This window comes from Saccopteryx leptura, chromosome 3, assembly GCF_036850995.1.
Source record: "Saccopteryx leptura isolate mSacLep1 chromosome 3, mSacLep1_pri_phased_curated, whole genome shotgun sequence".
NCBI lineage: Eukaryota > Metazoa > Chordata > Mammalia > Chiroptera > Emballonuridae > Saccopteryx > Saccopteryx leptura.
Window position 1 is genome coordinate 183,639,170 of NC_089505.1, and position 11,447 is coordinate 183,650,616.

Below are 11,447 nucleotides of genomic sequence, written 5' to 3' on the forward strand. Positions count from 1 at the left end.
GGTTCCAGATCCCTCATAGATACTAAAATCCAAGGATGCTCAAGTCCCTTACATGAAATGACATAGTGTTTGCATATAACCTAAGCACATCCTCCCTTATACATTTATATCATCTCTACATATAATACCTACTACAATGTAAGTGCTTTGTAAATAGTTGTTACACTTATATTGTTTAGGGAAGCATGACAAGAAAAAAAATCTGTATGCGTTCAGTATCGACACAACCATCATGGGCCTATGTAATACACACCAAAACCATAATTCTTTCCCTGAATATTTTCAATCTGCAGATGCAGAACCCATGTATACAAAGGGCTGACTATAATCCCTTTCCTTTAAAACACATGTTCCTGGCAACTGTCTTCTAACCTAGTTAAAAGAGGTACTGACTTCAACAGGAGATGAGCTCTTGAATATATCACATTCAGCAGCATAAATGTATTCTTTTGTTTTCCATTAAAGACTCAGTTTTACAGAAAACATCTCCATTATTGAAAGAACACTGATGTAAGTATAATGACAGCTGTACTAAGGGATAACTCGGCCACTAGTTAGTTTACTAACTTTTTACACATTGCTTTCCATCACTGGGCTCAGTTTCTATGAAGTGAGGAAACTGAATTAGAAAATAAACCATTATTCTAAATTTCTACACTTCTTTTAATATGTATAAAGTATATTTTTAAAGGCATATTTAAAATTTTTAAAAATACTATGCAGTATTTCAAATTAACCAGACTGGCAAAAAAGATGACTTATGAAAAAGATGACTCATGACATCACTGAATGTCAAAAACCCAAGTTTTAGCCAAGGTCTGCTGCTTGTTCTTTTAAACCATATTAAGCACCTACAGTGCACCAAACATTGCTTTAGGCATTTGAATACAACAGAAAAGAAAAACGATAAGGACCTACTCTCCTGGTGCCTATATTCTAACAAAGGAAGACAGGTAACAAACAAGCAGGTAACAATAAAACTATAAGATAGCTACTTATAAGAGTTTATGGTAGGCAGAATTCTAAGATGGGCCCAGAGACCCAACCCCTGGTGTACACACACCTTTTCTCAGCTATTCAATCATACCTTAGTCTAGGTGCGACTGTGAAGATACTCTGCAGGTGAATTTTACATACCAAATCAGCTGACTTTAAAAAAAGAGATCATCCTGAGTGGGCCTGACTTAACCAGGTGACCCTTAATAGGGACTAGGCTCTTGTTGGCAAGCATGAGACGGAGACTCCATTTATGGCTTTGAAGATAGAAGGCGCCATGGGGCAAGGCGTGGCCTCTAGGAGATAAGAGGGGCCCCTTACTGACAGCAAGGAAGAAAACGTAGTTCTACCATTGCTAAAAACTGAGTCCTGCCACAATCATGTGATTTAGTAAGAGAACTCAGAGGCTCAAATAAGAACAAAGTCTGGCCAACAATTTGATCTTGGCTTTGTAGAGACCATAAGCAGAGAACACAGCCAGACTTTATTCTCACTACTTTATTCTACTTTAATCTCACTAAGGAACTGGTAATAATCTTTATATAGTATGATAAGGGAATAGAGTCTGGATAGTTTTCTAAGTGTCCCACATTAGTGTTATCCCAGAACAGTAACAATGAGAAAGCTAGCTAACAGCTAATTCCTAGGTACTATATAACATCCCAAAATGCACACATAAAGACACGTGTGTGCACATACACACATCTTTATTTCCAAAACAACCCCTTGAGGTGAATATTATACAGACTGAGTAATAGATTTGTTGAACTCAGCAATGGTCCTGAACACTGCAGCTCTGTCCCTCAATCTTTACTACTCTGTACCAATCTTCTTGAGGTTTGAAATGGTTTATGAAAAGGTTCCCTCCTCTTGGCAGGTTTAGACTTTCTCTTTAGTTGGAGTCTCAGTTGAAGAGAACCCCAATTTACACAGAATCACGTAACACCATTTACCATCTATCCAACAGTAGCTTGAGATGTTATTGTTCACAATGAACCAATTAAACATGTGCAAAACAACAATATATATAATATGAACCAGGATGGCAGTTCCATCAGTATGCTGGAACATAGCATGTAAAGTAGAGTGGCAGAGGTTAAACTAGAAAGGTATGAAACTGGTCACAGAATGATGCTTGGACTGTATCCTGTAGATGGCAAATATTATATTATCCAAGGTTTTTAAAAAGTGAAATAATGTCAGAGCATTCCGGCAGCACTGTAAAGACTGGATCTGGCCAGATTGATAAAGCAGGCATACAGGTCAGAAGGGATAGAGATTTATGAGGTAACATCTAAAAAACGTGATTGTTGAATATGGGTCCTAAAGGGGAGAGAACAGATAAGGGTGAGTCTCATGTTTTAACCTGTGTGCTTTGGACAACTGCTGATGCCCCAACTGAGAAAAAAATATAGAAAATGGGTCTGGAAAACCTAGACCAATCTGTCTTTAAAATCGTTTTTCACTATGATAGATACATGAAATTTACCAGAACTTCCAACTGCCCTTTTGTTGTTCCACCTGGCTGCCTGACCTCACCCTTACTTACTGGACAATCGTCCCGGAAGCAGAAGAGTTCCTGGCCTCAATATAGGCTCGACGATGACTCCCATGGATTCCAACATTAGGTGCCGAAACCCGGGACAGGGTACTAACTGCCTGGACGATCCCTTTTTGCCGTCCAAACTTACAACCAGGGAAGCAATGGGCAGCGGCAGCTCGTTCCGGGTTTATTCCCTGATTCTGTTTGGATGTGTAACTGTAGGTTGATTGGCCGGCGATCTGTCCCTATCCTGAACCCCTGCCGGACCAGAAGGTAAGAAGTTTCCCCTTCTCTCCTCCGGTTGGCTTCATTTCGACCACTTTCACTTTGGATCTATAATCGGGCGGCTTCTCTCTGATGAGCCTCACATTTTGAGGGGTTTGCCATTTTGTCTCAGGAGACAGCACATTCCAAAAGACTAAGTGCTTAGCCAAATCCCTCCACATTTTCTTGGGGCTCCTTCTTGGGTGGTGACTGTAAGGTTGGTGGATAGAGGGATGGTCACGTGGGGAACCCAGGTCCGCGAACTTTGGCTAGGACCGCCCACAGCCAAGCGCGCCAAAAGAAACTTCCTAGGACTCCTTGGAAAAAAAGTGACTGACTTGTCAGCCAGTAAGATTGTACTACGTCATATTAGCCCGACTTCCCTAGAGGGACCCCTTTTTTAAATATACCCACACGGTCTCTCCGTGTGCGATTTTTCCTGACCTCCATCTTACAGACCAGTGAGTCTCGTCCGGGGAAAGCTTTGTACTGAATAAAGCCTTTTGAACTTACCACACTTGGTGGCTCCGAGACCTGTTCCTTCCTTCTCGGTGGGGAAAAATACCTTACAGTGACGACTTCCAAGTAGAACGACTCCCTATCCTCGGAGAAATCTTCTCTGGGATAGTGATTGGAGGTGGGGATGCCCTTTCCTAATCACTACTCCCCACAATGGGCTTCTCAGAGTCAAGGCTGTCCAACTGAACCCCGTTGGGGTGTCTTTTAAAAAAAATCTTACTAGCCCTGGCCGGTTGGCTCAGCGGTAGAGTGTCGGCCTAGCGTGCGGAGGACCCGGGTTCGATTCCCGGCCAGGGCACACAGGGGAAGCGCCCATTTGCTTCTCCACCTCTCCGCCGCGCTTTCCTCTCTGTCTCTCTCTTCCTCTCCCGCAGCCAGGGCTCCATTGAAGCAAAGATGGCCCGGGCACTGGGGATGGTTCTGTGGCCTCTGCCTCAGGCACTAGAGTGGCTCTGGTCGCAACATTGCGACGCCCAGGATGGGCAGAGCATCGCCCCCTGGTGGGCAGAGCATCGGCCCCTGGTGGGCGTGCCGGGTGGATCCCGGTCGGGCGCATGCGGGAGTCTGTCTGACTGTCTCTCCCTGTTTCCAGCTTCAGAAAAATGAAAAAAAAAAAAAAAAATCTTACTAAATTAGGTCTCTCTGACCTCAAGCCAAAGAAACTCATTTTCTTTTGCAACACAGCCTGGCCTCAATATAGGCTCGACAATGACTCCCATGGATTCCAACACACTATATCTCATTGTATACATGAAAAAAAAACCCTGAGACCCACAGACATTAAGTACGCAGAATAGGCAAAAGACCTTGAGCTCAAGTCATCTGCAGCTAGTCTTATGCTTCTTCCACAAATAGGCATAACTCTTAATGACTTTTACTCTGTAGATTTTCTAAACACTTAAACAGAAACTGGAAACTTTAAAACTAGAGAACGTTCCTTCCATATATGAACACACTAACAATTAGGGCAATATTTTTACAAAATAAATTTTAAATACTCACTTCAAATTCTTTCACAAAATAACGGATTTCACCATGAATAACTGGTCTGTGATCTAACAGTCTTGAATGAATTTCTCCAAGATCTATTAAGAAAATAAAATTCAAGGTTAATCCAAGTTAAATAGCATAATCTCTAGCTTGTTCTACCATAAATATATGAAGGTTAAAATCTAGTTTACAAAGTGGATTAAGAGTAAATCTCATCCACTGCCAGTAAACTGATACAAGTACTTTTGAGAGCAACTTGGTGATATATCTAATACAGCTGAGGACATGTTTGCCCAACAATTTCACGCCTATCTATATGCTCTAGAAAAACCCTTACCCAAACAAAAGACACTTATAAATGAGTGTCATATCAAAAGATAAAAGGGACCAACCTAAACATATTCATATGACGGAATACTATCCATCAGCAAGTAAAATGATTACAGCTAGTGCTCGACATACGACCATGATTGGTTCAGACAGACCGGTAGTAACACAATTTGGTCGTAAGTTGAGTAGGCTATATGTACAGTACTGTGAAATGATGTTATAAAAATCTTTAAGTCGGCCCTGGCCGGTTGGCTCAGCAGTAGAGCGTCGGCCTGGTGTGCGGGGGACCCGGGTTCAATTCCCGGCCAGGGCACATAGGAGAAGCGCCCATTTGCTTCTCCACCCCCACCCTCCTTCCTCTCTGTCTCTCTCTTCCCCTCCCGCAGCCGAGGCTCCATTGGAGCAAAGATTGCCCGGGCGCTGGGGATGGCTCCTTGGCCTCTGCCCCAGGCGCTGGAGTGGCTCTGGTCACGGCAGAGCGACGCCCTGGAGGGCGTGCCGGGTGGATCCCGGTCGGGCGCATGCGGGAGTCTGTCTGACTGTCTCTCCCTGTTTCCAGCTTCAGAGAAAATACAAAAAAAAAAAAATCTTTAAGTCATTTTTATCATAATTTTCTTTCATTATTGTTATATATCATAATTTTCTTTGTTTATTTTATGCCATTTGTATCATCTCTACACCATTTTGTTTATTTTTACATTCGCCAGGTTTAAGTAAAACACTGCATTACCAGTACAACTGGTTTAATATTTGCAAAGACAATTTCCTCTTGGTAGACATCTTGGGAGGGGTTTGATGAAAAATATCCAAGACACAAAACACAAATGCTGTACCGAGTCTGGGATAACAGTTGAAATGGTGCACACAGAGATGGTAGTGCTGCCGGAAGCTGGTCCACACTGTCGTTCGCCCAGCTGGGCAACGCTTGTGCTGCCAGACGCCGAGCAGTCGTGGCTAGCGATTGTGGAGGTAAAGTCGAATGGTCGTAAATTGCATAGATTATAAGTTGATCAATATTTGTATACCAGAGTTACATTTATTAATATGGATAAATTCCACAAACAAAAAATGTTTCAGCAGGACAAAGCTATTTATACAAACTTTGAAAAATATGTAAAGTGATATTTCCTTTTGGGATACATATAGAAGCAATAAAGTTAGAAAGAAATGTATGAGAACAATAAATACCAAATTCAACACAGTGGTTACCTTTAGGGGAAGGAGAGCAATGCAATTAGGACAAGATACACATTGGTCTTTTAATGTTTATTTATTAAGATGGATCACGAGTGTTCATTACAAGTCTTTGCTTTTTTGAAAGGTCTGAAAAAGTTATAATTAAAGAATAAAGTTCTGAATATTAACTGTTCTGGATAAGTTATTCTATTTATTCTACTTCATAACAAGTACATAGTTTAAAAAGTAAACCTCAAAATTCCTGGAGAAACTAAATCTCCAAATTAGAGTATGTACCATTCATGTTCCCTCATTGGTATAATCTGTTTCTCAAATTTCTTACTTTCGCAGACATGTAACGGGGCAAATTTCAATCTACTATTTTAATGAGTTTTATTGGGATACATCTTGGGAAGTATGCTAAGTAAACATATAAATAAAAGTAATACTTTTGCTTAAATCCTTCAATGATTCATTACCTAGAACAGTTCTCTGAAAATATAATAGGTGTTCTTTTTTGAAAAATTCTACTTAGTTAAGTTTGAGGAAAAGATAAAATCAAGTTAAACAGCTTATATTAAACAGACACAAATTATGAATTCCCAGTTGAGGGTCTATGCAGAAATTTACAGACCTTGTTTGACAAAAGAACCTATTTGCAAGCAATATCTATTCACACCTCAATAAACACTGGTGTCTGGCTAAGAGACTCAAATCCAAGCAAGCCCCCTTAGAAGCCACTTGAAGGTCTCCATTGTGGGGTGCCAGCCTCATCTCCCCATTGTCAACCTGAAGTCTAGAAATAGCCAGGGCCAGCTGTATTGGGGCTGCCTATAATCATAACAGACAAGGTTAAAATAAAACACCCTGGCTGGTGCTGAAGGAAATCGGGATCCTACAAGGGCTTCAACATTGCAATGAGCTAGGAATGGCATAAGAAATACGGACGGTGAGAAACTGGTCAAGATTTTGCTGCAGGAAACTGGGTTCTTATGAGCTTTGAGATCAAACTAAATTCAGTTTTGTGAGAATCCAGGTTGTAACTGGGTGGTAGCCTTCTCCGCGCTCAAAGCAAACAGGGCAACTGGACATCTGCAGACGTGCCTGGAACTTTCGTGTTTTAAGATGCTTTCACGTTACCTCACTTACTCCTTGGCCTGTGCCAGGAGCAGACAGGAATAAAGCGGGGTCATGCCAACACTTAACCTCACACAACTCCTAGCCGCCTGCCTAGAGGCGCAGGCCTCTCCGACTCCCAGTCTCGTGTTCTGCGCATTCCATGTCAGTGGCAAGGCCAGGTCCACTGGGGCTCTAAGCCCAGGGGTTCCGGGATTGGGCAGGGGGAAGGGAGCGGGCAGGAAGGCTCACTTCCGGGTGCTTTTGCCTTTTTTATTTACTTAAGAGAGATTGAGTTTGTAGTTACTAGAAGGTAGCTGGCACAGAGAAATAGGGGTGCATGGGCACGGCCACGACCCCCAACACACACACCTGACACAAAGAAATGGGGGGTACGGGCACGACCCCCCAACACACACACACACACACACACACACACACACACACCGGCGCACAACCCGAGACCGCCGGGCACGACCCCCCAACACACACACACACACACACACACCGGCGCACAACCCGAGACCGCCGGGCACGACCCCCCAACACACACACACACACACACACCGGCGCACAACCCGAGACCGCCGGGCACGACCCCCCAACACACACACACACACACACACACACACACACACACCGGCGCACAACCCGAGACCGCCGGGCACGACCCCCCAACACACACACACACACACACACACACACACACACACACACACACACACACACACACCGGCGCACAACCCGAGACCGCCGGGAAGCAGGGTGCGGCCTGGGGCACCGCCTCGGGGTCAGAGGGCGCGGCCTGGGAGGTGGGGCTGCCCTGGCATGCACCAGGGCGATATCCCTACCACTCATACCCTTGATGATGAGGTGCGCTGGCGAGCCTGCAGTCCCTGGAGAGTCCCTCTTCTTGTCGCCGCCGCTCCCTAAGGCTTCACAACACACTGGGGTCTCCGTCCCTCCGCCACTCATCTCGACCAGCTCCGCCCACCCGTGGCCGCTCTGCGCCTGCGCAAACTTGCTCTGTTCGCTCTCCAGTCACGGGTTGACGTCATCAAAAGGCGCCGGGAGGTTCCAGCAGACCCTAGACTCAGTGTGAACTTTGATAAGTCGATGCCGCCATGCTGGAGTTGGGCAGAGGCTGCCCGAATGGGAAGGTCCCTGAAAGTTAAACTCTATTATTCTGCCCAAACTTGCTGGAATTTACTGTGATTTAGAGGGGTTGTGGGAGAGGTGGTACAGTAGCCGAATAATATTAAAAATAATTCTATAACTACATTATTACCTTCCACCAATATTTTATAGAGTTATTGAGGTACTTGCATTGCCACATTTGGTCAGGATAGCAATTTGGAGGTACAGTTTTAGTATTTCTTTCCAACAAATTATGAAACAGAATTAGAGGTTAAATAATTTGCGCAAATCACTTAGGGTTCATTCGTGCCCATGTCAAGAAAAAAAAAATTGTTCTTCTGTATTTACAAAATTTCAACCAGTTGTTACATGGGCTAAGATAAAATGCGTGTAGTTATAGAAGGGGCCAGTTTGCTAGGCTGTTTGATTTTTCTGGTCGTGAAGAGACATCTATATAGCTGCCATTTATCAAACCGCTACCATTTGGTAAACGTAAAGCTCATCTTGTATTCTCAACAAGTCCTCATGCTTGTTCAAAATACGAACACTACGACTTTGCAGTGGCTCCTTCACCTCCTCTGTTCATCCAGTGGTTCAAAGACCCATCTTTCGCTCTTTTTTTTTAATTGATTTTTTTTAGTGACAGGAAGGGAGAGGGGGAGAGAGAGAGAGAGAGAGAGAGAGAGAGAGGCAGGAACATCAAACTGTTTTCTGTATGTGCTCTGAACAGGGATGGAACCTGGCAATCTCTGCTCTTCAAGACAATGCTCCAGCCAACCAAGCTGTCTGGCCAGGGCTAAGTCCTACCTTCTTAATCTCTGCTTTCCTTCCTCCACTCTTCCTACACAGTCCTTACCCTTGAGGGTCTCTGGTAGTGCCAGAAAAGGAACAAAAGCCAACATTTACATTATAGGGCCTATAAATTATAGGATGGAGGAAGGTGCAGCACACATGTGGGACACGTGAGGGTGAGAGGTGGCCAGAAAGCGCTTTTCAGGGGAGGCACACTTTTGCCCTCAGACCTGAAATAAAGAGATGTTAGTTAAATTGGGTGGGGTGAAGATGGAACTTCGGGTTTTCTAGCAGAGGTGATTTTAAGCCAGGCCAAAGGCAAAAAGGCAAAAAAGAAAATAGATGAATTAATAAGTAAAATGTAAATTTGGTTAACTGCAAGTTTTGGGGTCTAACATTTCTAGTCTTTTATTTCCCAGCTTTAGATCAACCTCTAGAAAAAATAAGTATTTTTAAAGCCCTTTGTTATTCTCCCCACTTTTATTACTCATTTTTTTCTGCACATGCAACCCTAAATTTCTTCTAAGCTGGTCTTCTTAAGTGTCTTTGAATTACTGAAAAACCTTAGAAGGCTTATGATATACAATACATCAAGATTGAATGCTTCTTCCACATTAACGTGGCCATTAGAAATGCAGATTCTGAGTTCTGCCTTCAAAAATTGTTTCAGTAGGTCAGAATAGCTGCTACTTCCCCTTGCCCAATTGCTGATTAATTATGATACAGTAATAAAGGAACGCTGGGTATAGTAGTTAACACTTTGGAACCAAACAGAATTGGGTTCAAATTCTGGCCCTGCCACTATCCTGAAGTTCCTTTTCTGTAAAATGGCAATGAAATATGCATTTTTAAGGTTGTTGTGATAATTTAAAAAAGATAATACCTGTAAAGCATCTAGTACAATGACTGGCATGTAGTAAATGCTCAATAAATATTATTATTACAATAAACTCCTCTCTCTCCTTTTACAGTCCTATACAATCTGCTCTCATTCTTTCAACCTGCCTTCATTGCTTACCACTGTCGTATATTGTACTTGTTTAGTACTTTACAATTTATAAATTGCTATCACATATCATATATCGTATCTCTTCATCTCATTAATCTAGTTGAAGTAGATAATGAAATATTTCATTTTCAGATCAGTAAACTGGGAGACAGAGAATATGGAAGAGCTTCTGAAGATGGCTGCAATGATTCTTCCCCTCCCTGTACATGCAACATGCTGCTGCTCCCATCAAAAGAATATAGTTTGTTTCCCCTCCCCTTGATTTTGGATTAGTCTTGTGATTTGCTTTGACCAATAGAACATGATGGAAAAGTCGCTGTGCCTTAACACACCTGACAGTTACTGTCCTTGCTCTCTTGTCAGGAAGTTCAGGCCATCCTGCTGTAGTGAGGTCACGTTTAGAGAAGCACTAGAAGATGCGATATAACCTGTAGAAAATGGGTTTAGGCACTGTAGTTGTCAGCTCCAAAGCCCCCATGTGTCTATGTGTTGCAGGTCAGGAAAAGGGGGCAGTGGAGGAAGGATAACCCGTATTACATGAAGAGACCAGCTCATGGACTGCACCAAAGAAACTTTAGAATTTGCAATTGAATGACTGGAAGTTTGTGGTCTTCGTTAAAGCAAGCCTGTGGCCTTATTGTTTAGAAGTATGTCTTGTCAAATTATATAGTTGTGTGGTTACTGTATTTCAAGCTTAACTTGGACAGACAGGCCTGCCAGGCACAAATTTCTCAAGCAGATGATATTGGGGAGGACAAAAATTATCCATTGCAAGACTGTGAGGACAGATGACACCCAGCAGGAATGGCAAACCCAAACTGCAGAATTCCTAATACAATTGGCTAGCCCTAAGGGCCCAGCCTCTTTGAAGTGGAAGAGACAGCACTAATGAGCCATCAAATCAACTCACCAGGCTGGAAAAGATGCAAAGCTTTCACTCTCCCCACAAAGAAGGAAAGTTTAAAAGATTAAAATATTCCTAAAGAATTGTGCTAATGGGAGCAGAAATCCTTGAGACATAATAGCAAAATAATAAACTCCTGACTTCCTGTCTCTCTTTTTTCGGCCTCATAAGTGAAAGATGAGTTTTGCTAGATTAGGTAGCAGTTGGAATGAGTTTTGTTCACCAGCAGTATGGGGAATAAAGGCAGAGCCTGCAGGAATGTGGACTCCAGCAACAAGTAATCATTATTGCAAAACCAAATTCCCCATCTCATCTCTGATATGCCTGTATGTAACCCCAGCACTGGGCTTCACAGTGTTATAAATTGAGCATACAAGACGTGGAGCAATGGCAGATAGAGCCCCTTGTGTACCTAAAAGCTCTGCCTGGTAACAGATACATACGATGACAACTTTCTCCCCCACCCAGAGCTCCAGGAGTTGGGAATATAATTCAGCTTCCATAAATCAAGACTAAAATTAAGATGGCCAGATATGTAGCAGCCTGCTCAAGTGTATGGAGAATTTGAAATTTAGTGCCATGGTAATGGATAGGAATAGGTTATCTAATTATGAAGAGAAGGAAGAAATATTGCTTTCTGGGGTAAAACACTAAATGTCCTAACCCATTGA

General features: G+C 42.9%; 1 protein-coding gene across 2 annotated transcripts in view; it reads right to left on the reverse strand.

The window, feature by feature from the left end:
* BLOC1S5 (biogenesis of lysosomal organelles complex 1 subunit 5) overlaps positions 1 to 7,932 on the reverse strand; it is a 45,698-nt gene extending 37,766 nt beyond the window's left edge. For both annotated transcript variants that reach the window (XM_066377000.1, XM_066377001.1), the window contains exons 1-2: positions 7,795 to 7,932; positions 4,325 to 4,407 (exon numbers count right to left, since the gene is read on the reverse strand). In XM_066377000.1, the coding sequence (XP_066233097.1) occupies positions 4,325 to 4,407; positions 7,795 to 7,909 (198 nt within the window). In that variant the 5' untranslated portion in view covers positions 7,910 to 7,932. The remainder of the gene's footprint in view (positions 1 to 4,324; positions 4,408 to 7,794) is intronic.
* Positions 7,933 to 11,447: the final 3,515 nt, after the last annotated feature.